Source organism: Ochotona curzoniae, unplaced genomic scaffold (genome assembly GCF_017591425.1).
Source record: "Ochotona curzoniae isolate NIBS_2020 unplaced genomic scaffold, NIBS_Ocur_1.0 scaffold_4505, whole genome shotgun sequence".
Taxonomy (NCBI): Eukaryota; Metazoa; Chordata; class Mammalia; order Lagomorpha; family Ochotonidae; genus Ochotona; species Ochotona curzoniae.
The window spans coordinates 23,106,503-23,133,003 of record NW_024467118.1 but is presented as its reverse complement, the minus strand read 5'-3'; the positions used below and the strand labels follow the sequence as shown (position 1 = coordinate 23,133,003).

At 43.7% G+C, this 26,501-nt stretch overlaps 2 protein-coding genes across 7 annotated transcripts in view; both read left to right on the top strand.

Annotated features, from left to right (window-relative positions):
* Positions 1–8,910, top strand: part of TLR1 (toll like receptor 1) — a 35,836-nt gene extending 26,926 nt beyond the window's left edge. For 3 of the 6 annotated variants that reach the window (XM_040966275.1, XM_040966274.1, XM_040966277.1), the window contains exon 2: positions 5,734–8,910. In XM_040966275.1, coding sequence (XP_040822209.1) covers positions 5,795–8,170 — 2,376 coding nt within the window. In that variant the 5' untranslated portion in view covers positions 5,734–5,794 and the 3' untranslated portion in view covers positions 8,171–8,910. Of the gene's footprint in view, positions 1–31; positions 636–3,801; positions 3,887–4,615; positions 4,656–5,733 lie in introns of those variants that run through there. The other 3 variants (XM_040966278.1, XM_040966273.1, XM_040966276.1) reach the window with 3 other exon arrangements.
* A 5,991-nt stretch (positions 8,911–14,901) lies between these two features.
* TLR10 (toll like receptor 10) lies at positions 14,902–23,260 on the top strand. The gene is made up of 2 exons (XM_040966067.1): positions 14,902–15,178; positions 20,254–23,260. Exon 2 carries the CDS (start codon positions 20,303–20,305, stop codon positions 22,730–22,732), a length of 2,430 nt encoding a protein of 809 aa, XP_040822001.1. The 5' UTR covers positions 14,902–15,178; positions 20,254–20,302; the 3' UTR covers positions 22,733–23,260.
* Positions 23,261–26,501: the final 3,241 nt, after the last annotated feature.

Here is a 26,501-nt window from a genome sequence, read left to right as displayed (position 1 = left end):
TTCAGGAGCGGGATCCCAAGTCTCTGTGACTAAGTGTTTAGGCATGTTCCTAAGCAGGCGGTGTCTCTCATATGCAGTTACTTTTGAGCTAGCACTTGTCCATTCGATCCTAGTCCCAAGTCAGAGAAAGTTCATTTTTTTGAATGATATTCACTCATGAATTTGCTTTCAAGGGATGTTTTCAAGTTGAGAGATGAGTATTTGGGTCTCAGGTATATCCTGGTGTGTTTTGTTGTTTTATTTTTTATAGAACTGCTGGTTGTTCGTTTCAGAGACCATTGCACTTCACCCTGCCTCCCCATCCCATCCATGTTCCCATCACAATGAGAAGGTTAAGGAAGGCACAATGTGCTATCATTTGGATTTGAGTTTCCCCCAAGGGTTTGCATGTTCACATTTAATTCCCATTGTGGGCTACTGAGTAGGTGGAAACTTAATTCGATAATGGTGACCAGAGGAGGAGCCTTTAGGTGATGTGATTGCGATCAGATGGGGTCGTTGGTGTGGGACACTGTGACTGAACACAGTGGGCTTTGTAAGAAGAGAGACACACACACACATACCTTTTGTCACTTTGAACTCATCCAGCAAGGTCACAGCTAGACACAGCCTCTTGATGATCTTGGGCCAGAACGGTAAGCCAAAACAAACCCTATTTCTTTATCAAGTAGTTACTTCAAGTATCCTTATAGTAAGAAAATTGGTATAATGTAGGATGTTAGTCAATTTCTCCCTCAAATGGTACCATGTCTGTTTTATAGGCAAGTAGAGTGTTCCTGCTAATCTTGTCTGTGTTCTCAGACCACTGACAGTGTCCTGGGAGCTAGAAGTCAGGCGGAATTGTGGGTTTGAAAATGTTTCCTAGGCAACACCCCATTTGATCAAAAGATTTGAAAGTGAATGTTTCTTTACAACAAAAGGCTCAAGTTTACAAAACCACAAAGGGAACCATGCAAAAAAAAAAAAAAAAAAGCTCTTGAACTAGCTCCAATCCTTTCAACCTGTGGCTAATGGCTAATAGCTAGCTGTAGCTGGACTGGCACATGGAAAAATGAAGTATTTGCAGAACAGAACTTAATGTGTTAGATTGGCTGTGTAGTATTCCTTGGGACCCAAGTCCTGATTTGATATTCCTAAACTTTCAGAGACAATTGAAATATATTGATTCATTGTATCCAATAATGTAAATCTAAACTTACCATGATCATAAAAATTGACAAACACCCCCTGGGTATGATAGACTGTCAAATTAAAGCACCCTTTACTGATTAATTTAGCAAATAATGATCTGTTTGGCAATAAATTCGTTTTGAGGTTTCCAATACAGATGAGACTCGGTGATGGTGACTGAGATAAAAAAATCTTTTGTTTCAATGTGGCTTTGTGGCACAGAGGGTAAGCTGCCACTTGAGATACTGCTGTCCTTTATCAGAGCACCTGGTTCGAGTCCCAGCTACTTCACTTCTAAACCTGCTTCCTGCAGAGGCCAGCTCAAGCACCTGAGTCCTTGCCCCCCATGTGGGTGAGCTAGGTTGAGTTCAGGATCCCCAGCTTTGAAGACCAGCCCAACCTTTGCTCTTGCAGGCATTTGGTGAGTGAGCTAGTGGATGAAAGATCTTTCTTTTTGTCTTGACCTCCAAATACAATAAAAGTAAATCTAAAAGTTAAATTTTGAAAAACAACAGCAAAAATCTTGTTTGTCTTGAGGAATCTTGACCCTGGCTTCCATTGATCTAGCATGTTTGGTATATACAATTTAAAAACTATATAAATACCTTGAAATCACTGATGTTGCAATGCTTTGATTGCTTGATTACAGAAATAAAACAGCTTCATAAACTGAGTACTTTAGTGACTAAATGAAGTGGCAAAATGGCAGTTGGATATTTGAGTCAATTAATTTAGCTAGCAATAAAGATATGTAAGTCAATTCATTTAGCTCCATATAAAACCAAAGCTGTGCTTTCATTCAATGCATGGAAACAGGAAATGTTGTCAGTTTAAATCTTCCATGGTGGTTTCTGATTAACTGTTAAAGGAATAAGGAAATGTTCCTTTTGCTTGTGGTGGGTATTCTGAGTGCTGAGTAGTCACGACCTTGCACAGAGGGCCCTGTCCAGTCGTTGTTTCTTGGTCCATCTACACACCAGGCCTGAGAATACTGACCACTGTTGCCTTCAGCTGTGGAGTTGGCCAGAGGTGAGAAGTGCTCCTGACTCAGATTCAAGTGGACAAGTTAGTAAGGAGCTCTGTTTGAGCCTTAAGCCCGAACCACTTTTACTAGGACCCAGCTTGTGAGAGTTCTGGTTTGAGACATTTGGCAACTGGCCCAGGCAGTAACCAGACATTATTTTCACTCAACTGTTTTAATCAGTTAGGGGTGCATGACACAGCATCACAGGCAGACAGACATCGTCTTTCCACAGTTCCAGAGGCCAAAAGGCTGAGCTCGGCAGGGATGGAGAGTAAAGGGAGGAAGGGAGGTTGAGAAGGGCAGGGAGGGACTGGCACAGTTGGGTTTTTGTGTTTAGATTGGCGCCTTCTCATTGGATCCTCACATGACAGAAAGAAGGTTAGCGTGTGCACTGAGGTCCTTTTTATAACTCCATTCTTTTTTTTATTAATTTATTTTTTTTAAATTATTCATTACATTGTATTATGAGACACAGTTCCATAGGTACTGGACTCCTCCACCTTGTTGTGAGACCACAGTTCAAGTTCAGTTGAGACACCTTCATTGTAAGCATATACCAAGCATAGAGTCCAGCATCTTATTATCCAGATAGGTTCATCTGCTTCTTGGGGAGACCTTCTCTGGTCTGAAGGTAGGGCCAAGAGAGCAAGATCCCGATCAATTAAAACCCCAGCAGTAACAATATATATCGTTATGGAATTAATTGACATAGTGTTGAGTAAACAATATGTTAAAATTACATGTAAGTTCTTAACAACCTCCTGCGACTATTTCAATGACATTTTAACAATTGAGGGGTATGCAGAGAAATCTTTCATACCTTGGTGAGGAGTACTTGTTCTTTGTGTTCTACCTAGTAGGGTATGTGTGAGTCCATGCTGACCAATCTTTCTTTGTTGTTCTCTGCTTATCTATTCTGATTTGTGTGTGTATGTGTATGTGAGTGTGTGTGTGTGAGTGTGAGTGTGTGTGTGTGTTATAACTCCATTCTTAAGGGTTCTAAACTTATGCTTTTCTCACCAAACTGAGGCCCCACTTCCTAAGACTATCACATTGGGAATTAGGGTTTCAATATCTGACATTTTTCAGAAGTCAGTTAATTTACTTATTTGAAAGAGGGGAGAGAGAGAGAGAGATCGATCAACCACTGATTTGCTCTTCAAATCCCCATGATAGCCAGATCTGGGACAGACCAAGTCCAGGAGCCAAGAACTCAATCTGGATCTCCTACATGGACAGCCAGAACCCAAGTACTTGAACCTGAACCTGCTGCCTCCCAGGGTGCACATTAGCAGGAAGCTGGACTCAGGAGTGGAGGGAGAATTAGAAGCCAGGCTTTGATATGGGATGGGGCATCCCAAGCAGCGTCCTAGCCACCATGCCAACACCCACCTCAACTGCCTATGAATTTCAGTTGGGACACAAGCCTTCAATCTTTTAGTAAGGTCCTTGTATGAGTATATCTTTCAGGAAACAAGAGAAAAAGAATTGGGAAATTTCTGGATCTTTTAGTTAAGCTTCATAAATGTCATAAGGAAGCCACCTGTACTTTTCATATCAACTTTCAGCTCTGTGTCATTTTGCTTGCTCAGCTCTTTATGAATGCCAATGAAAAGCTACAAGATCTCTTCTCCAATAGAAGAAATAAGAAGACAGGACAGCTAAGGCATGGTGGGACACCTCTACTATGGGGTAAGTTCCAGGAAAGCTCTGGAAACCAGATTGATTTGTCTATCTGGCCAGGGAAATTTCTGCAACTCAGGGTTGTTCCTGGGTGCAAAATGGTTTCAGTTCTCTGAGCCCATTGAGATGCAGCAGGGGTGAGGAGCGAGGAGAGGGGCCCCAGGCTCTGCTGCTGCTGGCTTGCCAGTGGCAGTTCCAAGGGTGCTGAGTAAGTTCCTTCAAAGAGCTGGGTAGCTGGGAAAGGCTTGAGGTTCTTTTTTTTTTTTAACTTTTTCCATTTTTTTAATTATATTTTTGGCAATCTACATAGTTAATTATGGTAAAAAAAAAAGGTTCAAGGGCTACAGGAAGGTGGTTAAGACTATTATTTCCATATTGTTTCCTTTATGTATCTGAGGTAAAGGGGTTTTAAGGGAGAAGCCCAACCCAATTTCCCACCCACCTCAGGTCCCAAATGTGGGCCATGCTCCAAAGGTCTTGCTCAAGTGGTTTTGATAGTTCAACAGTTAAGAATTGCTGCCAATCTCACCATTCCAAGCATGAAGAAATCGCTGCAGAATCCACTGGTTGACATAGTCCATCTTAGAGTCTCTGTTTGCCCTGTTTTTCATTGCCCACATATGGCGATGTGGTTGATTGATTTGTTCTGTTCTCTGTCTTTTCATGGTTAGAGTTCTGAGTCCGACAGTTCGACTGGGGAGATCCCAAAAGTAACTTTGTCTGAGGTGTTCCCAGACCAGATTAACCTGATGAGCTGCAGCACCAGCCCCAAGCCCAGGTACTAAATGATCTTGGGAGAGCTGGGCCCAGAGGAGTTTCCATGAACCCTCTGTATTGGTTTCCTGTGGCTGCTGTCACAAATCTCAATAAAATAGCTAAAATCACAGAAATTCATTTGTCACTGTTCTGAGGACCAGAAGTAGCAAAGCAAGATGTTGCGGGGGAGGGGAGCTCAGTATCCTTGGGTCTGCAGTCTCCCCAGGGCTTCCTCCAGCTTCTGCCACTCCTGGTATTGCTGGCCTCAGGGCTCTTTCTGCAACCTCTGCATCACTTCCATGGCCTTCTCCTTTGTGATTCTGTTAAACATCCCCCTGCCTTCTTCTCACGGGCCCACCTGTCATTAGATTCAGGGGCCATCTTCCTTCTGATCTTGGATCTTATGATCCTTAACCTTGGGGTGGGTGTTTGGCGAAGCAATCAAGATGGCCCTTGGGATGGGAGCCTGGATTTGAGTCCTGGCTCCACTTTCAATTTCAGCTTCCTGCTGATGCACATCCCGGGAGGCAGCAGGTCATGGCTTGAATATTTGGGTTCCTGCCACTAGTCACCTCCAGATGGGAGACTTGAATTGAGTTCCAAGCCCCTAACTTAAAACCATCCCAGATTTAGCTGTTGTAGGCATTTGAAAGAGTAAACCAATAAATGGAAGACCAATCTCCCTAACTCTGTTTGTTTCTCTTTCAAATAAAGGAAAATAAATACATAAAAATAAATAACACTGAACTTCTTCCAAATAGCAATTAATAATCATTAACTTTATCCTTGAAAAGATCCTTTCTCTAAATATAATAATATTCACATTTTCTGGAGATTGAGTCATAGGTAGGAGACAGATATATCTTTTGGGGGACTGCTATCCAACTCATTACATCATCAATATTAAGCTATTTGACAAAATTCACATAATTTATCTATCTATCTATATCTATCTATCTATCTATCTATCTATCTATCTATCTATCTATCTATCCATTTACTGTTCCCCTGACTTTAGGTTTTATAACCCCAAGACTGTAGCCTTTCAGCCATGCCAAAGTTAATGTCATCATTTAACGTGTATTCCCTTTTCCTTCCAGAACCTGCATCAAGATACTCTGAAGAACAGCAACCACCTTTAGGAATGTCTAATGTTACAAAATGACTGAAAATATTTCAAGCATCTTCCATTTTGCCATCATTATCATACTAATTGTGGTCAGAATTCAGTTATCTGATGGAAATGAATTTTTTGTTAACAGGTCAAAAACAGGCCTGTTCCATTTCCCCAAAGACCTATCCCTGAAAACCACAGTCATAGATATATCGCAAAACTCTCTATCTGAGCTTCAGATATCGGATGTCCTGTCACTTACAAAGCTGAGGATTTTGATCATCTCTCATAACAGAATCCAGTATCTTGATTTTAGTGTTTTCAAATACAACCAGGAGCTGGAACACTTGGATATATCCCACAATGAGCTGTGGAAGATTTCTTGCTACCCAACTGTGAACTTCCAGTACTTAGACCTCTCATTTAATGCATTTCATGCTCTGCCCATATGCAAAGAATTTGGCAACATGTCTCAGCTAAAATTTCTGGGCTTGAGTGCAACACGGTTACAAAAATCTAGTGTGCAGCCAATTGCTAATTTGAACATCAGTAAGGTTTTGCTGGTCTTGGGAGACCTATATGAGGAAGAAGAGCCCGAGGTGCTTCGAGATCTTCACACAGAGAGTCTGCATATTGTTTTTCCCCCCGGAATGGAATTTTGCTTTGCTTTGGATGTGTCAGTCAGCACGGCAGTGAGTTTAGAACTGTCTAACATCAACTGTGGGCCAGATGACAATAGATATTCCAATTTCCCAAACGTTTTGTCAAAACTTCAAAAGAATCCAAGATTATCAAATTTCACCTTAAACAACATTGAAATGACTTGGACATCTTTCATAAGGATCCTGCAGTTGGTTTGGCCTTCAAACATACAATACTTCTCCATTTCAAATGTGAAACTATGGAGTAAACCGAGTTGTGAAGAATTTAACTATTCCAACACTTCCATAAAGACCTTGTCCATACACCAACTTGTTAGTTATGTGTTCAGTCTTCGACAAGATTGCATCTACAAAATACTGTCAAATATGAATATCCAAAATCTCTCAGTGTCTGGTACACATATGATCCACATGCTCTGTCCACTCCAAATGAGCCCATTTTTGCACTTGGATTTTTCCAACAATCTCTTGACAGACACGATTTTTGAAGACTGTGGAAGCTTAACTGAATTAAAGACATTTAACTTACAGAAGAATCAATTAAAAGAATTTGCAAGTTTAATTCATATGACCAAAAAGATGAATTCTCTACAACAATTGGATGTTAGCCAAAATTTACTAACAAATAATGAACATGAAGGAGATTGCTCTTGGACTGAAAGTTTATTAACTTTAAATATGTCTTCTAATGCACTTACTGACTCTGTTTTCAGATGTTTGCCCCTCAAGGTCAAGGTACTTGATCTGCACAATAACCGATTAACAACCATTCCCAAAGACATCACCCACCTGGAAGCTTTGCAAGAGCTCAACGTGGCTTTCAACTCCTTGGTGGATCTTCCTGGATGTGGCACCTTCAGCAGTCTCTCTGTGCTGATCATCGAACATAATTCAGTGTCCCACCCATCCGCTCAGTTCTTCCAGAGCTGCCAGCAGATTACATCCATCAAAGCAGGAAGCAATCCATTCCTCTGTACATGCGAGCTCAGAGACTTCATCAAAAGCCTAGGCCAGCTGTCGAGTGAGGTGGTAGAGGGCTGGCCTGATTCATACAAGTGTGCCTACCCGGAAAGTTATAAAGGAATCCTACTCAGGGACTTCCAACTGCCTCAATTATCCTGCAACCTGGCGCTGCTTTTGGCAACCATTGGGGCCACCTTACTATTGGTGGTTGCTTCTGTAACTTTCTTCTGCATTCGTTTGGATGTGCCCTGGTATCTGAGGATGGTGTGTCAATGGACCCAGGCCAGGTACAGAGCAAGGCACATCCCGTTAGAGGAGCTCCAAAGAACTCTCGAGTTCCATGCTTTTATTTCATACAGTGGGCATGATTCTGCCTGGGTGAAGAGTGAGTTAGTACCCAACCTAGAAAAGGCAGGTCTCCAACTTTGTCTTCATGAGAGAAACTTTGTTCCCGGCAAGAGCATTGTGGAGAACATCATAGACTGCATTGAGAAGAGTTACAAGTCCATCTTTGTTTTGTCTCCCCACTTTGTCCAGAGTGAGTGGTGCCATTACGAACTCTACTTTGCCCACCACAATCTCTTCCATGAAGGAGCCAATAACTTAATTCTGATCTTGCTGGAACCCATCCCACAGTACTCCATACCTAACAGCTATCACAAGCTCAAAAGTCTCATGGCACGAAGGACCTACTTGGAATGGCCAAAGGAGAAGACGAAACATGTTCTTTTCTGGGCAAACCTGAGAGCAGTTATAAATGTTAAGTTGACTGAGCAAACAAAAGAAACAGATCAATAGACTCACACACAAAATTAAGAATAATTACTCTTATCGGCATTGCTGCTTCTGAGATTTCCACCCATGCCTTCGTTTTGTATCAAGGCATAGGCCAGCACGATTTGGAGTTTACAATGCAGATAAGAACATGGTGATAAAAGTTCATGACATGATATCATTGCGACCTAAATAGTTCATTGCCAACTTAGGGAACATCCACCTGTTTCTTTGCTATCACAAAGTTCATTTGACTTACCATGAAATCAAGAATTTCCTGTGTCTGTCTTCAGTGATGTAACCCTGGATGCTGGGGTCCATCTTAGAAACTCCATGATTTTCGTGCTGGTAGCTGATCTGTTGCATATTTCTAATGCAGTTGGTGCTATCTTGTTACACTTGGTCTTTGCCTCTACACACTGAAGGCTGATCATTGCTACCACTAGAGAGATTCAATGTCCAAAGCGTTTTCTTGCTGACCATGGGGGCCAGAAAATGACAGCTGTCCTTGGGAATGATCTTCAAAGCTGTATCAGAAAGAGAACTGAATTAACACCCCAATGTTGTCACCCACTTTTAAGATTAATCTGGAGTATACTTTTTCATTGCTACTGAGTTCCCTAATAGGACATAATTTTGGTTGTCTACAGTAGAAATGCCTTGATAAATTACTATTTCTTTTCTGCTTTCCTATTTTTTTTCTCCTTCACTCATTCTTCCTCAGGTATTTCTAGGATCTTCTTAAAAATAAAATAGTTGCACTTGATAACTTGTCTACGGTCTGCCTGTGGAGAATTCTGACCAGGTGTGTGTTCCACCTGAGTTCAAGGGGAAATTCTGAGTTCAGTTTTCCGTAGCTGGAGAGCTTGCTGACACCCCAGGTGTATGACTGGACATGACAAGAATCTTTGCTCTTTCACATCACGTTTTTCCCCCCACAATTCAGTTCCCTTCTTGCTGGGATGTTCTATAGTAAAAGTCAATATTAATAAAATGAAAAGTTGAGAATATGAAATTACATGTATGATATGGGTTCAGCTATGTGCATGTGTGTGTTTATATGTATATATGTATACATGTGTGTACACACACACACATATATACATACACTCACACATATATATGAAAAGTAAGCAAAAGAAAGCGTTACGACTGCTTGCCTGAGGGTGCTGCTTGCTTTGGTTTTTATTCTCCTGTGTACTTGAAAAATTTACAACCAACATATTGAAGGTGGATCAGTGGAGAAGAAAGGTGATAAAGCAGGGCTTTGGGATTCAACCCTAACTACATTTCTCTGTAGCTCAGGGCCCTGGGATGAATGCCTGAATATTTCTCAGCCTTCTTTTCCTGACCTGTCAAATGGGCATCACAGTGGCACTTCTCTCATAAGATGTAAGCAACTTGGGTATAATGGGCATAGTGGGTTTAGCTCAGGAGTAACCCACAGCCATGGTGCCTCTCAGCCTGGATTCTGCCTCTTCCTCCTCGTCTTGACCTTTGTAGCTCCATACTTCCCTGCTTTATTATTCAGGATGTCAAGGCAGAATAATAACACCGACCTCATCCTGTGCTAACAGAATTGGGTGAGGTCATACATGCAATATGCATAGAACTGAGCTGGCACAAAATGTTATTGATTGATTGATTGATTTTTAAGATTTAGTTTTTGTTTGAAAGGTAGAGTGTCACATGAGAGGAGCAATAAAGAGAGGTCTTCCATCTCCTAGAACATTCTCCAAATACCTACAGCCGCAGGACCTAGTCAGGCCAAAACCAGGAGCCAGGAACTCCACCTGGGTCTCTTTGGTGAGTGGTAGGAATCTAAGCACTTGAACCATCATCTGCTGCTTTCCAGATGGACTGGCACGAAGATGGATCAGCAGCAGAGTGGCTGGGACTTGACTGACACACTCCTGTGCAATGTGAGCATTCCAAGCCATGGCTTCACCTGCTCCTACCCTGATCATCTTACACCAACAGGTGTGGAACTGCAGCTGAGTCATTGACCATGTCCACTCTAGACTGGTCTGAGCTTTTTAAGAAGGTCTTTTTTTTTTCCTTAGGATAGAGGCAAAATTTAGCTACATAAAATTTTGTGAAAACAAACAAGCAAAGGAACAAACAAATAGAACAACTAAAAATGGCAAACCAGTGGGAGCTGCAACCTAGTCGGAGCAACCTGCAATAACCCCCACCAATCCTGCTCCCTGCAGATTTCTGTGCTTGCCCGTATGTATAGTAGACTGGTCCGGTTTGCCCCACATCCCATCTAGCTTTCATACATGTCAATAGGCATTGAAGCCTAGTTCAATCCAACCAGCCCCACTATCCAGCCCACACACATGTTGGTGGGTGCTACTCTGTGTCTAGCCATGCCTGCCCCAGTCCTGGTTCTCATATTCATCAGTGGGAATGGTAACTCAAGAGGGAAGTATCTACTATTTCTCTACTGGGTCCACTCACACTCCTGGATCTTTTATTCTCCAGGTGGTTCTACAGTTTAACTTGACAGAATTAGCCCCCAGTGCCAGCATCTGCCAGCTGATGCTGGGGCAAAGCCCAACTAACTCACACCTACTCTGGCTTACACATGCAACAGTAGGAACAGTCAATCCAACCTGACTTTTCCCTGATCCAGCCCATATGAAGCCAACATGTGTTGTAGCCATGCCCACTCTTGTCTGCCCCTGTTCCAATTTACACTCTCCAGGGGGAGTGGTAGTCCAGCATGGGAGCCCCACATAGTTTCCCTATTGGATTTGCCCCCTCCCCCTCTGGGTCCCACATGTACTGGTTGGGTGATATGGCTTGGCATGGCCTGCCTCACCTCAGCATCTGTCAGTGGGTGCTGTCGCCTGGCTGGGCCCAGCCCACTCTGAATTCCAGCTCATTCCAGCTCATGGGACTACAGCCTACCCCAGCACAGCTGGCCCCCAGTCCTGGCCCTCACGTGAACTGGCATGTGTTGAGACTGAACCTGGCCCAACACACTCCATTCTGGTGCTCGGAATCACCAGCTGGTGATGTGAACTGGCCCAGCCTGGTTTGCCCCCAACCTGCACAAAATGTATGCCAGTGGGTACCATTTCCTGGCCATAGTCTGAGCTCCTCCCTATCATGGTTCTTGTACTTACTTGCAGGGACTGTGTCCTGACAGAGGAGTTTCCCAAGCTCCTCCATCAGAATCTCTCCCAATACCAGATTTCATGCCCATCAGTGGGTCCATGGGCCAACCCTACATAGTCCACCTCCTGTCCTAGTAGAAACAGAAATCCTTACATGATCGGCCTTCAACCCATTTTGTTTTTTATTGTTGGGTGTTACAGCCCAACCAAGCCTGGTCCACACCTAGACACAGTTCACAACTGGCTCAGCAGGGGCAAAGACCTAGCTTATCCTGTCCTACACCTACCATGGTTCTCATGAGCACCAGTGAGTGCTGGAGTCTAGCCCAGTTCAGTACACCCAGACCCAGTCCACACTTATGCCAACGGAGACCGCAGCCATATCCAGACCAGAACACAGCCCCCACTCTGGCCTTTGCACTCACCAGTGGAAACCACAACCCAGCCAGGGTGTCCTCTTAGCTCCCCAACCAAGACTCTACCCAGACAGATCTTGTGCATCCAGTGGCTGCTCTGACCCAGCTTGGCATAGTCCCTCACTTGTCATGACCTTTGCCTTTGGATGCTATAGCCTGGCCTGACCCAGCCCCCAATTCTGTTGGCTGGCGCTGCAACCTGGCCCTGCTCAGTTTGCTCCCATCCCTGGTTTGTGCAAACCAGTCTAGCCTGGCATGACCTCCACTCCAGCCTGGTTTCTGCACTTTCTTGCTGGTGAGCTAAGGTTTGCTCAACCTTGCCCAGTCTGCCCCCTTCCAAAACCAATCCGCACATTAGCCAATGGTTAGAGTTACCTTGTCCAGCTTACCCTACACCCAGGCCTGGACAATATGCTCACCAGCAGTAGGGAAGTTTCCCATGTTCTCCCACTAGGACTACTCCCAAGCCCAGATCTGATGCATGCCAGTGGGTGTCAGGCCCTTGCCTGGCATAGCCTGCCCCTCCATCTTGGCCTTGTATGAGCTGGTGAATATTATGGCCTGGCCTACCCCACACCCTGTTTTAGAATGCACATGTGGGTGCTGCAGCCTGGATCTGCCAAGACTATTCTCAATGATAGCAGGTTCCCTGGTCACACCTATCTCAGCCCATCACCACCCCAACTCGAGCTAACCAGTGGGATTTGCATTTCCATAGGGTTGTGCCCACATATCCTCCACAGAAACTCCCCCCTGGACCTAGTTCTTTCATGTGCTGGTTAGGGTTATGACCTTGCCTAATGTGACCTGTCTCTATTCCGACATTCAGTCAGGTACTGGGATCTAGCCGTACTAGACAGGTTCCCAACCCTAGCTTTTGCATGGACCACCTGGCGTGTGGTGATTGGCAATGTTCCATGCTAACAAGCCCTATTCAGGACTCCAATGTGGGCTGTAGTATCAGTCTGACCCATACAGATCTTCCAGATCTCTCCCCTCCAAACCACCAGGTCAGTGCCCACACTTACCTGCAAGTATAGTGGCCCTGTAGTTGGCAGTCTTTCAAGATTAATTCTTCACCTACATGCGCAGTGGCGTTATCCATGGTTGTCCCTAGGTAATAATTCCTTACCCGCAAAATTCCAGAGCTCGCCTCCAGGCAGCCAGTGGGCAGAGCCTGACACTGATTGGTACTCTGGCTGCCGGCAGGCCCAGATGGCAGTGGTGGGCAGAGCTAGGGACCAACCCAAGCTCCCAAGAGATCCCTTCACAGTGTACTTACCATGAAGAAAGAAAAAACTCTTGGGCCTAGGCAAGCCCTGGACTCACTCACTGCTTGATAGCGGTGGCTGGGGTTAGGGCCCCAAGCATTGAGTCCTACCTGGCTCAGGTACACCCAGCCGCCACCATGCTGCAGGGAGCTCCCTCCACCCAAGCCCCAAGGTCGAACTCCACAACAACAAAATCTTAAAACAAAAATCACAAACTGACACTTTGCATTTGTCTAGAATACTACCAAACTATATCAGTTTAGAGTGTTTGCAAGTGTCATGGTGTAAATACTTCCACCACAGTAAATTTCTGGGTACAAATGTGATGTCTCAGCAGGTAAAATTGGAATCAGAAGTGCAGTAATAGTCTATATATGTTTCCATCACAGCTATAACAGACATCAATAACCCCAAGAGCTTCATAGTAGTAAGTAGTAAAATAATTAGAAAGTGATGAGTTCTGAGTACCCAAAATCTTTATTTTAAATATATATGTGTATATATATATACACACACACATAAATGTATTTGATTTTTAATACTGATTGCTTTTGAACAACAGGCTAGTAAAAATTCTTATCAATTGTCCAGTAAGCTGGCTTTGGCAAGATATGATATATTGAAAAACGTCTTGGCATGCATCACTCAGGGTACCAATTTTTAACAATTATTCAGAACAAGGAGGTGTGGCATGGATGTAAACAAGGGAATCTGGAGGAATTTCTCCTGCTGAGTTGTCTTGTGGGATGTTTTTTGAGGTCCAAGCTCTATAAGCTCCCAAGATCACTGCTAAATCACTTTTTGACGAGATTTGTACCTGTCAGTAATATCTACCTGAAACTCTGTTACTACCTTTTGTGTTTGATATTCTTCATTTTTCTTCCTGTTATTTGCCCTCCAGCCTCATCTTCTCCAGTTGGTTGTTCTCACTCTTTCTTTTTTATTTCTCGTGACTAAGAGTGAAAGCAGCCTCAGGGACCTCCCTCCTCCCACTGTCAATTTTCTGCCTGCCTAACTGCCTGCCTGAGAACCATCCACCCTCTCCAAGGCAAGCCAAGGAATAGGGGCAGGCTTACGGGCTGTCCCATGTCCCATTGGGAGGTGGAGATCTATTCAGTTTCCTCTCTTGAGGCAAGTATTGTTGGGACGTGCTGCTTCGGCCTTGACCAGAAGCCACAACGCAGAGTCAGGGATGCCAGACCAAACAGAAACAGGAACAACAAGAGAGAGAGGCTGAGTACAGAAAAAGAAGCAGATTGAGGAAGAATTGGAGAGGAGTCAAGTCACAGCCAGAGTGGCAAGCGGCCCTGCCCACATTGGAGGGCACAGCAAGATGGCCTGGCCAAAAGGGCAACTGCTGGGCAGCCAGAGGGACCACTGCCCAAGGGGACTGTGAAGCTGGCAGGAGTACCAATGGCTCCCTAACTTCCTGTAAGGCATGAAACAGTCCGGACCGCAAGTAGTGAGCAGCTGTGACTCTGAACACTCCATCCTTGGCGTCTGACTAAGGAGGTGTCCGTAAGGGTTTAGGGTCTCCCAAGCAAAGGTGGAAGGAAGATGCAAAAACCTTTTGACACCAGGACTAGAGAAGACAACTGTGGCCTTGAGGCCAGGCAACCTGAGTTTTGGAGTTTGACTTTATCTCCTGCTGAATGGAGATCTGGGGAAAGTTTGTTGCTCTCGCTTATCTATTAAATGGGAATGAATGTATGTTCTACATGGATGGTGTTGAGGTCCAGCCAACAGCTCGTGGGCCCTTGTGTGCAACACTGCTGCACGTGGGAAACAACACAGGCTTGCATGACACTCATCAGTGACACAGAGCCCAGCTCATTTCCTTCATTCAACTTACTTTTGGCAAATCAATTTAAAAAAAATAAAGAAAACACTGTCATTTACCTACATTATAAAGAATGTACATGTGCTGGTCTCCAGGCAAGGAGAGCTTATGTTTGTGGTCACTAAGCCCCCCTCCCCACGTGGACTCAGATAACGACATTGAACTTTAATGCTGAGTGTTATGTTCTGTGTGCCACCGTTGTAAATGAGGTGCTCTAAAATGTCACTTTATGTTACATGCAATGCCACTAGCATGCAGTAGAGGGGGAAGAGACTTAAGCGTCACCGAAAACTTGATTCCATCCACTCCTGCAGCCACTTCTGACCCTGCCAACGAATCCTCCACACACCTGCAGCTCTGCTGAAATCGGCAAGGCCTGGGTAAGACGAGTTGACTTTGCTTGCTGTCATGCTCAAGGAAGATCTGAGGGTGGCTTGGGTCTTTTCTGAAGAGGAGAGAACTTGGGCTAATATAGATGGAAGAAACATAAAGATTCAGATCTGCAACGTTCATTATTTTGCCTGCACATGAATAACTGGCAACCTTGGGATGATCTATCTGAGGAATTGTTTCACAGGTGCCCAAGGGTTTGGCTTTCCTTTGACTGGGTGCAGATTAAACCTGGCCAGTGCCCCCATCCAAAGAGGGTAGCCCCAGGCACAGTGAATTTTCTCTGGCTTTTGTTTGCCTATTATATCTATTAACAATATGAGCATAAAAGATAGTTGCCCATGACATATGAATATAAAAATGTTTGTGCATAATTAATACATAAATAACAGATTAATGTCAACTGTTGGGTGAGATGTTGGCTGTCTGAAGGGTGCTTGATGGCTGTTTTACCGAGTTCGAAGTTCAGCTTTGCTCTGTGTAGCTAAGATCAGAGACAGCCCTGATGGATCCTGTGCAATACAATTGTGGCTCAGTTTTCTGCTCAGAAGTCCAGAGTGGTCAAAACCAGCCAAATAGTTGGCATGTAGAGATTGGTTCTTGGCGTCCAGATACTGGATTCCTACAAGCACTTGCTCACGGACCCACACTGAACTGTTGACTTGGGTTGTGCGCACTTTGAGTTAGTTTCAATTCCCATGACCTCATAATAATTCTTGTCATATTATGTTTACACATTAGCAACATCTCTCTTAGCTCTGTGGCACCTTGCAGAATGCCCTGTAGCAGGTGCACAACACTTTGGAGACAGAAACATGGGAGGGAAGAGAGAGAGGCCCCGGGGCAGCTGGCCAGGCCAACGGACTCAACATGGCCATCACACATCACACTGCATGTCAGGCCTGGACATGGCCTCAGTAGATTTAGCGATCAGCCGTAAGGCAGCAGACAGCACACAGATCTGGGCCTAAAACTTACTTAATCTCTGGGCTTTAGGTCCCCCGATTGTAAAATAAGAATAATTAAAGCAATCATTTTGTTGGATTTCGGGGAGAATTGAATAAGACAATGAACAGAATGCACTTAGTTCCAAATTGGACTTGTGGGAAACACTCAAAAATGTCACTCTTACTCTGATGTTGCAAAGATCACTCACCATTCAGGGAGATGTTGACTTTTTTTGTGTCAGAGGGAAAAGAGCACTTGGATGATGAAGTATGTATTCTTTGGCAAATCACCAGTTGCCATTTGATGGTGTTTTGACTTAGATTTTTCAATCATGAGCTATTCAGGAAAGCCATTCTCTGGGTTTTATCTGCTTTGAGTGGTTGTAATAGAAGTAAAAATGTAAATACTATACACTATTTAATGACTATATCATTCATCAACAATTGATGTCCTGTTTAAAATGTTTTAATGAAATGCTGTAAAGCATATCCCTCACCTGAAATATAGGACTTTTAAAAACTTATTAAGAGAAGTTCAAAAAGAGTTAGTTCCTCTCTCACTGGTTTCAGTTAAGGTTGTGGTATTGGGTAGGTGGGTAAGAGATGGAAATTCTGACGTCTCAACCCAGGGGACTGCCCTCAGATGCTGTGGCACTTTCAAGCATAAAGTGGCTGTAAATCAAAGTGCTCTGTGGCTGGTTAACAGCCTTGTCAACCTAATGACTGTAAGCACGAGAGTCCTGCTAAGCCATAGTGAAGTCTGAGGCAAGAAAAAAAATCAGTAATGCCAATCTCATCTATAATATCTTGGTTCAAGACAGATTTTGCAATAATTCTGATTTTTGGAAAATGTCTCATTGACAAATTATTTATTTTGATGACTGAGTTCCTTGGTGTCCCCTTAAAATTCGTGTTGTCATTGCCTCCTACTGGCCTAAACCCTAAGACTGCTCCTTTATTAAGTCTGACGTCTTAGACGTGGCACTGTGTGTTTGATGCCCATGTTCTATAGTATGGTTCTACACAGGCAATTTTTACAGATGAGGAAAAGGGGATTTTTAGAGATGGGATAAATTACTCAAGTTGCATAGCCCATGAGTGGTTAACACTGGACTTGAACTTAAGTCTACTGATCACCAACACCAAACTCATCTTTTTAAGTATCATACCCTGTACCATATTATATATTCACTCACATCAGTCACTCAGCACATTTTTGGAGAGCATATTAAGTGTATCTTGTTCTAGAGTCCAAAATGTTGACATCATTCATTCATTCCCATATACACTCAACAGGAATATACTTTCTTATGTCAGCCACTAGTCCACTGGCAGAGGATATGGATAGGAACAAGACAGATGGCTTTCATGGCATGAGGTGTGGAGGAGATGGTAAGCCCATAAACAGAAGATCAACTATGAATAAGTCATTCAGAAGAAGTAGTAAACTCATGAGAAGTTACTTTCCATATCTAATAGAACGAATGTTGAGATTTCCTAAAACTGAATGTGTAGCTTTAAGGAAATGGGAAGAAAATATTTACAGTTACATATTAGCTGATATGACACAATAACAGGAGCAATAAATATTCCTCAAAGCAACAGCTGTAAACCGGTTTTTTTTTAACTAGGAATATTTAGAAGTAAGTGTCAAAAGCCATTCATCAATATATAACAATTTGGAAATCCATGGGGAACTAAAGTAAGTAGAACATTCAGTTGTTGTTTTATAGTGTTTTACATTTACCAAATATTTTTAGTCTATTCATCACTCCAAGAAGTCACTAAAATTAGGGCCAGAAATACATTACTGAAAGTATCTGAAATTGTTGGAAGTCCTGTTTTTCAAACTTGATTTCTTTTTAGGAAATCACGTAATTGTGCAAACTTCACTAAAATTAATTTTCTCTTTTTTCTAAGATGTCTGGACTTATCAGAATATTGGTTTATGGAAGATAAGGATTATATCATCCTTTAATATTTAACACTTACTATTTTTTAAAATAGGGATTCTCCGGTATACAGTGTAAGGGAATTCACACAACACCCTATCAGGACATTTGTTTGCACGCATGATTGGTATTAATAGCAACATAAAAACTTAGGCACCCTCTCTGGGTCTGTCTCCTTCCCTCACCTCTCTCAGCCTCACCCTTCCTGTCACAATACAAGAAGGCTACTGTCTGCAAATCCAGACATGAGCCCTCACCAGAACTGAGTCAGCTCCCCAAGGCTGGACTTGCTAGCACCCAGTGCTGGGAAAAGTACATGCTTGTGGTCTAACTCAGTCCATGGTGGGTTGTTAAGCAAAGTGAACTGAGACAAGGTATTTGGGGGAAATGGCCAAGTGTTTTCTCAAATTTCTTCACTTCAAGAAAAAAAAAAAAAGAATCAAACACATTTGATAGGTTCTAGAGAAAAGGAACCCAGGTGCAAGTGAGGAAGGTACTCTACTTGGCCTTGTTTTAAGTCTGCCAGTTTGGCTAACCCTGGTACCTGCATGCCTGTCTCTCTCTCTCTCTCTCTCACACACACACACACACACACACACACACACTCTGTCTCTCAGAACTCTGCGCTGCCCAGTGTGTCTTAGGCTGTCCCTATGTGTCCATGGCAGAGACTCTAAGGGGATCAAGAGCCTGTGTATTGCCACAGACAAACAAAAAAACTCAAGCACTAATTTAGCACTCATCTTTCTTTGGTGCTATCAAAGTTTCTGGTGTGGGAAGAGAGCTGAAGAGTTTACTCATTTGATGTCAGATCTACCCACTACCTCGTGGATGCCACTACCTCCTGACAACCTTCTTCCTTGCTGCTGTTACCCTAGCGTCTCTGTTGGTCTTGTGCCCTTCTAGTCATTTCCTCCCAAGAAACTGAGGTGTCTATAAAATATGCCCTAGAACTTAATTCTCCTGTGTGCTAGATCAGCCACTGCTTTCTTCCTGTTACTCACAGGAAATTCACGAAGTTCTTCCAAAGTCTGACTTTGCCTGTGATCACTCTCCCGTAGTCCAAGCATAGGCTCTTTGAACTTGTAATTGCTGTTCTCTCCCCCAAAAGATGCTTCCATTCAGCAAGCACTTTGCTCCCAGGTTCCCTGTAGCAGCTCTCCTCATGCAGGTCATGGCATCACAGAGGTCTTTCTCAATCATCCTATACACACTAACCAATCACTCTCCACGATCTCTCTGCTCCTCTTTCTCCAGTTATCTCGAGTTCTTAATCATCACTTGGCCTCTAACTTTTATAACTCTGTTCATGGCCCTTGTTCTTACCCTTGCCTCTAAAAGTTGAGCTGTGCAAGAATAAAAATTCTCTCCTGATAACTACTGTGTCTCCAGCACCTAGCTTTGTGCTGTATCAAAAGGAGATGTTAGAGAAAATGCTGAATCTGATCAGAAAGCATAGTTTCTAAACTGGTTTTGGAGTGAGGCACTTCTCCCATCCATTTCAAGAAGTTACTTTAAGAACTTTGTGAAAATGGGGCCCAGCACGATGGCGCAGTGGTTAAGGTCCTTGCCTTGCACGCCCAGGATCCCATATGGGTGCCGGTTCTAATCCCGGCGGCCCCACTTCCCATCCAGCTCCCTGCCTGTGGCCCAGGAAAGCAGTCGAGGACGGCCCAAAGCTTTGGGACCCTGCACCCGTGTGGGAGACCAGGAAGAGGCTCCTGGCTTCGGATTGGCATAGCATCAGCAGTTGCGCTCACTTGGGGAGTGAATCATGGGATGGAAGATCTTCCTCTCTGTCTCTCCTCTCTGTATATCCACCCTTCCAATAAAAATAAAACAAATCTTAAAAAAAAAAAAAGAAGTTTGAGAAAATGAAAGATTTATTCTGATTCAAGATATTTTGCAATCCATGAATAATTTCTTCATAATACTTTTGTCATGGCCCCTGATCCTGTCTGTGCAAATGCTGACTTGCCTCAGCAATGGGAACAGGGCTCTGTCCTCTTGGACTAAGTCAAAGATCTGACATAGGTTGGGACTGCTTTCCAATGTCTTGGTTAATCCTCACTTAGTCAGAGGTTGGAATGGAAAAAAAATTTAAATCCTACAGGATTTAATTTAACAAATGAAAAATGTAACATTATGTGCTTTTTCCCCCCTAAAGATTTGAATTCATCTTCATCATTCATTTGAGAAAACCATTGGAAATACAATGAGACTTCTCAGAAGCATTTGCCTGCTTTGTATTAATGTGATGGCAGTAGAGGGCTGGGCTCCAACCCTGCCAGAAGGAAGGGAATTGACAACCAACTTGTCCAACATGTCTCTAAGAAGGGTTCCCGCAAACCTAACCCCCACCTCTACCATACTGGATTTATCCTACAACCTACTGTTTGAACTCCAGAATTCAGACTTTCATACTGTCTCCAAACTCAGAGATTTGATTCTGTGCCATAACAGCATCCAGCGGCTGGATCTCAAGATCTTTGATTTCAACAAAGAGTTAAGATATTTAGATGTGTCTTACAACAGACTGAAGGTCGTAACTTGGTACTCACTGGCCAGTCTCAGACATTTAGATCTCTCCTTCAATGACTTCGACACCATGCCCGTCTGTGAAGTGACTGGTAATATGTCACACTTGGAAACCCTAGGCCTGAGCGGAGCCAAAATACAAAAATCAGATTTTCAGAAAATTTCTCACTTGCATCTCAATACTGTCTTCTTAGGATTGAAAGCTCTTTCTCATTATGAAGAAGGCAGCCTGCCTATCTTAAACACAACAAAACTTCATATTTTTCTGCCAACGAACGTAAATTTTTGGGTGCTCTTGTATGATGGACTTAAGACTTCAAAAATACTGGAAATGACAAATATAGATGGCCTAAGTCAATTTTTAAATGATAAGCCTCAACACAGTTTCATTTTGGAGAAGTCTAAGACATCTATTCTGTTGTTTAATAAAGTTAGTTTGCTCTGGAATGACCTCTTCCATATCTTGCATTTTATTTGGCATACCCTGGTGGAATACTTCCAGATCAAAAATGTGACATTTGGAGGTAAATTTAATTTTGACTATAATTACTCCAACTATTCAAATACTACCATGAAAGTTATAAAACTGGAGCATGTTCATTTCAGAATTTTTCAGATCCCACAGGAGAGAATCTACTTGTTTTTCACCAAAATGGGTATAGAAAACCTCACAATATCAGACGCCCAAATGCCTCACATTCTTTTTCCTGATTATCCTACCCAATTCCAGTATTTAAATTTTGCCAATAACATCCTAACAGATGACCTGTTTCAAAAACCTACCCAACTGCCTTCCTTGAAAACTCTCATTCTGAAGGGGAACAGACTGGAGACACTTTCCTTAGTGAGTCACTTCGTTAACCTCACACCAGTGATGCACTTGGATCTGAGTCAAAATCTACTACAACATCAAAACAATGCTAACTGCTCATGGCCAGACACCTTGCTTACCATGAACCTGTCATTCAACAAGTTTGCTGACTCTGTTTTCAGATGTCTGCCCAGAACTATTCAAGTCCTGGATCTGAATAATAACAAAATTCAGACTATCCCTAAAGTGATGACCCATTTGCAATCCTTGCGAGAGCTAAACATTGCTTTTAATTTCCTCACAGAGCTCCCTGGGTGCAGCCATTTCAGAAAGCTCTCAATTCTGAACATTGAAATGAACTTACTTTTCAGCCCTTCTCTGAATTTTTTGCAGAGCTGCCAGGAAGTGAAGACTCTAAATGTGGGGAAAAATCCATTCTGGTGTACTTGCGACTTAAGAGATTTCATTCAGTTTGGGAAATATTCGGAGGGCATGGTGGTTGGATGGTCAGATTTGTACATCTGTGAATACCCTTTGAATCTAAAGGGGACTCAGTTAAAGGATGTTTACCTTCCCGAATTCTCTTGCAACACGGCTCTGTTCATTGTCACCTTGGTGATTATTGTGCTACTGCTGGGCATAGCTGTGGCCTTTAGCTGCCTCCGCTTAGACCTGCCCTGGTATCTCAGGACGCTGGGCCAATGGGTGCGAATACGTCTCAGGGCTGCAGAAGCAGCTCAAGAGCCCAAGAGGACTGTCCAGTTTCACGCATTCATTGCGTTTAGTGAACATGATTCTCTCTGGGTAAAGAATGCATTGATTCCAAGTCTAGAGAAAGAAGATGGTTCTGTCTTGATTTGCACTTATGAGAGAAACTTTGACCCTATCAAGAGCAGAACTGAAAATATCCTGAACTGCATTGAGAAAAGCTATAAGTCCATCTTTGTCTTGTCTCCCAACTTTGTCCAACATGAATGGTGCCATTACGAGGAGATCGCCCATCACGAGTTCTTCCACGAAAACTCTGATCATCTCATTTTTATCTTACTGGAAGTTGTCCCATTGTATTGCATTCCCACCAGGTACCATAAGCTGAGAGCTTACATGGAAAAGAAAGCACTCCTGGAGTGGCCCAAGAGCAGGCACAAATGCAGGCTTATTTTGGCAAACCTTCAAGCTATTATTAACGTGAATTTATCGTATACCGGAAAAACGCATGAACTACAGACATTCACAGGGTTGAACCAACAGTCTCGGGGCTCTGCCATATCTCTGATAAGAACAGATTGCCTGTAAAGACCTCACCCTCCAGGGGAAATTGAGGACCATATGCTCACTCACTGCTGAGATGGAAATTGTTCTGACCTTGTAATGGCCACCTGGCAATATGTTAAAATAAAAAACAATTATTGCTTTGATGTCAGTTCCTGGAAGGATTTCTGAAAAGGTACGCTACACAAACACTTGCACAGGTTCGCAAATGATTGTGCCAAAAGATGTTCATCTTGGTTTTGATTATAATCATGAAAAACCAAGACCATTCCAAATATCCATAAAACAGACAATGCAATAAGTTACAGTATACTGGTACAATAGAATATTGCACGCCACTAAAAAGAATGGGGTAGCTGGTGTGGAGAAACTGCTGTTTGTAAAATAATCGACACCAGTACAGTGGTAGAGTTAAGAATGGTTGAAGTCTGGGGCGTTTACATGGAACATGTAATCTGTAGAGTATATATGTTTTCACAATGTGAGAACTGTGTAGAATTAATCTGTGTTTCTTATGTAAGTACAAAATACAATAAAGATTTTTAAATCCTACGGATCCTACTCATTTTGCTTCACTGTTCCCTTCTTGTCTCAGGAGTCATGGGAAGAAAAATAGTACTTCTACATTATATTTCTAAAACAAATGTCATGTCACTTTCCTGGTTAGGGATGAAAGGCTGTGGTTTACCCATAGGATAAAGGAACAAAATGCTACGTCCCTGCAGTTCTAACACCCATCTCTTCAGGACTCTTTGCAGCCTGTCACTGAGTGTGATCAAGCTCTTGGTTCTTTCCAGAATGTTCATTCTTCTTTCAGACCCCTGGACCTTACACCTGGCATTGTGCCCGCCTGCAATACCTTTCCCTCCTTGGTTTGTTCATGGTCCAGATGTCAATTCTTACTGGAAATAATCTTCCTCTAAGTTTGGTGCTCTTCAGTTCTCCCAGACAGGTTGCAGATATTTCTGTCTCCAGATCAATGTACATTTTTGAAATTTCCTCCTAGACGAGAAAACCGTCAAGGCTGAGGACACACTGCCCTGGTACCAGCAATTCCTTCCTCTGTGTGCATGAATGCTTCTGGTATGATGTTCATTTAGCTAAAGGAACTTAGTAGGGACTCAATGGCTCTCAGCATGGAAGATGGAATTTGTATGAAATCTGTACATCTTTTGGTAAAAATAAATACATTTTTAAAAAGTAACAAATTAATTCTGCAAAGCAGGACAGCTTGACAGAGAAGGGAGATGGCCTAACATCTGACCAGAAGGCTGCGTTCCCAGCAGCTGCAGCTGAAGGTGAGGCACGAGGGCTATGGAGCTTGAAGCTGAGCACACCTCCTCCCCTCCCTGCTGAGCCTGTGCTCTGTGTGGCAGAAAGCGAAACCCAAGGAGATTGTAGTGGTGAGGCCCTTTCCTGGGCTGGACCACCATATGTGGGGTGAGCTGGAGTGAGCCATATGCTGTGTGGGGGGCTGTAAATCATGAGTGAGCATCCTCAGCTTGAACACACCTGCCCACCTGGCGTGCAGTGCTACTGGCCCCTTGGCCCTGTACAGCACTCCTTGAGCAGCACGTCAAGGGGGAGGGCCTGCAAGTGCATCCTGGAACACGCAGTGAGCACCTGACTATGCTTCACCAAGCGTTCTCTGCTTGTGCATGGAGATCAACAGCCAGCTGCTGGGACACGCCCTGGGATGCACTCACAGACAAGGGGCCATGAAGCTGCTGGGAGTACCCTGCCTACCAGGGGTCTAGAGAGAAGCACAGCCGAAGGTGGCACTGCTCGGCGTCAGGGTTAATAAGGCAGAGTGGGGGCTCCCAGGCAGTGCCATGCCACACGTCGGTCTCATGTGTGCCTGTGTACAACAGGAAACAATGTCTCCAGCTTATGTCATGGCAGCAATGTCCAAGCTGCTTAAGTAAATAACAGAGCATACACATTCCGATGATTCGAGTGTCTGAAAAGTGTCTAAACCCATTGCCATCGTCCCCAGGACACTGCCATCTTCCCATTGCCTTCTGCATCTTTGCTCTGACATCATTTGCTGAGGGAACATGGTGGCACTCCTTACCACTTTCCTGGCTTTTCATTTGCCGTTAACGTTGGCTGTCTCATGAATTCTATCACACTTCTGTTCCCCTTCTTTATTCTCTTCTTGACCCCTCTGATAAGGACACAAGTACTTCCAGAACTTTGGCCCGTTCAGCTCATACAGGTGTCTTCATCTCTGCCTGTAGCGATGACTAGCACACGGACATTCCCCACATATTCTCGGAACCAAAGAGTTGGCTGGCTGTGTCAGTGCCATTTCCTGTTGCTACAACTCCAGGGTATAGATTCTACTTCTCAGAAGACAATCTTCACCTTCCTTTTGCTGACACTTTCTGGACCCTGCCATCATTGCCCTGTTGTCCCCTACCTCCCATCCCTACACACACACACACACACACACACACACACACACACACACACACACACACAGAATCACTGCCTCTTGTTTTATTGGGAGTTTCCTCAACCTCCTTTGGGCAGCCCTCCACCTCTCTCAGAGTCTGCGGATCACATGACCCCCTCACAGATGAGGCATATGGCTTCCCCACCCTTACCCAACCCATATTCTCATTGTACCAGACTTCCTACAAGAGAAGGGCAATACAGAGTCAACAAAGCCTTGGTCATGGGCCAACACTCATCATTTTGGATGCCCCCACCCCCCAACAACGCTGGAACTCTCTGAGTCCTTCTTAGGACCTGAAACCAGAATACTGGTCCAGACCCAGATTCATCCAGGCCCCTATCTTCAGTTCTGTCCTTCAAGGTGCTTTCTGATCTTTGACCATGGACCTGACCTCAACAAGATAGCTCCCTAAGGAGCTATGGAGTTCACACCTTCGGAGTCCTTTCTGACACTGGTGGTAGGGTCCCCCTTTGATGCAGGTAGCTGTTTGGCAAGCAGACCACCCCTGCTGACCCAAGCTCACCCCAGACTGAGCATCAGAACCATATGGATGTGTCAATTTGAGGATTACTCTCACATTTAACACAAGAGTTCCGGCTGCTCCACTTCGCATCCAGCTCTCTGTGACCTGGGAAAAGAGCCGAGCACAGCCCAAAATCTTGGGAGCCTGAACCCAACCTGGGAGACCCAGAAGACGTTCCTGGCTCCTGACTTCAGATTGGCTCAGCTCTGGCCATTGTGGCCACTGAGGAGTGAACCAAGAGAAGGAAGATATCTTTCTGTCTAAAATGAAAGGTATCTTTCAAGTAAAAATAAATAAATCTTTTTTTAAAAAACTCAAGTACTTTACATAGACATTGTAAAAAAAGCTGATTGCTACACACTCTAGGGGCAGTCTTGAGAAGGAGAATGGGGGGGGCCCGAATAGTTTACGGCAGGCACACATCATCTTTTCATCCCGCTCTTCTGCAAACGTACGGACCCCCTCCCTTACTGCCTTCTTGAGCCAGCACATGTGATGCTTCCTCCTTCTCGGCCGCACATGGCTTGTTCCAGTTTCGGAGTGAGTCACTGGAGGTAGGTCAGTTTCTCTCTCCAGTGCTAATGGGTGATGTGATGAATTCACTGCTGAGATGCACCGTGTGGGATTTGGCAAGTTCTAATGCCAGAAGGTCAAGGGTATTGGAAATTTCTCCTACAGTTTTTATTAAAAATTGAAATGAGATGAGGGGTTATTATTATTATTATTTCAACGATTGTTAGTGGTTAAGCTGCCCCTTGGGATGCTGTCACCTCATACTAGAGTGTCTGGTTTAACTCCCGGCTCCTCTG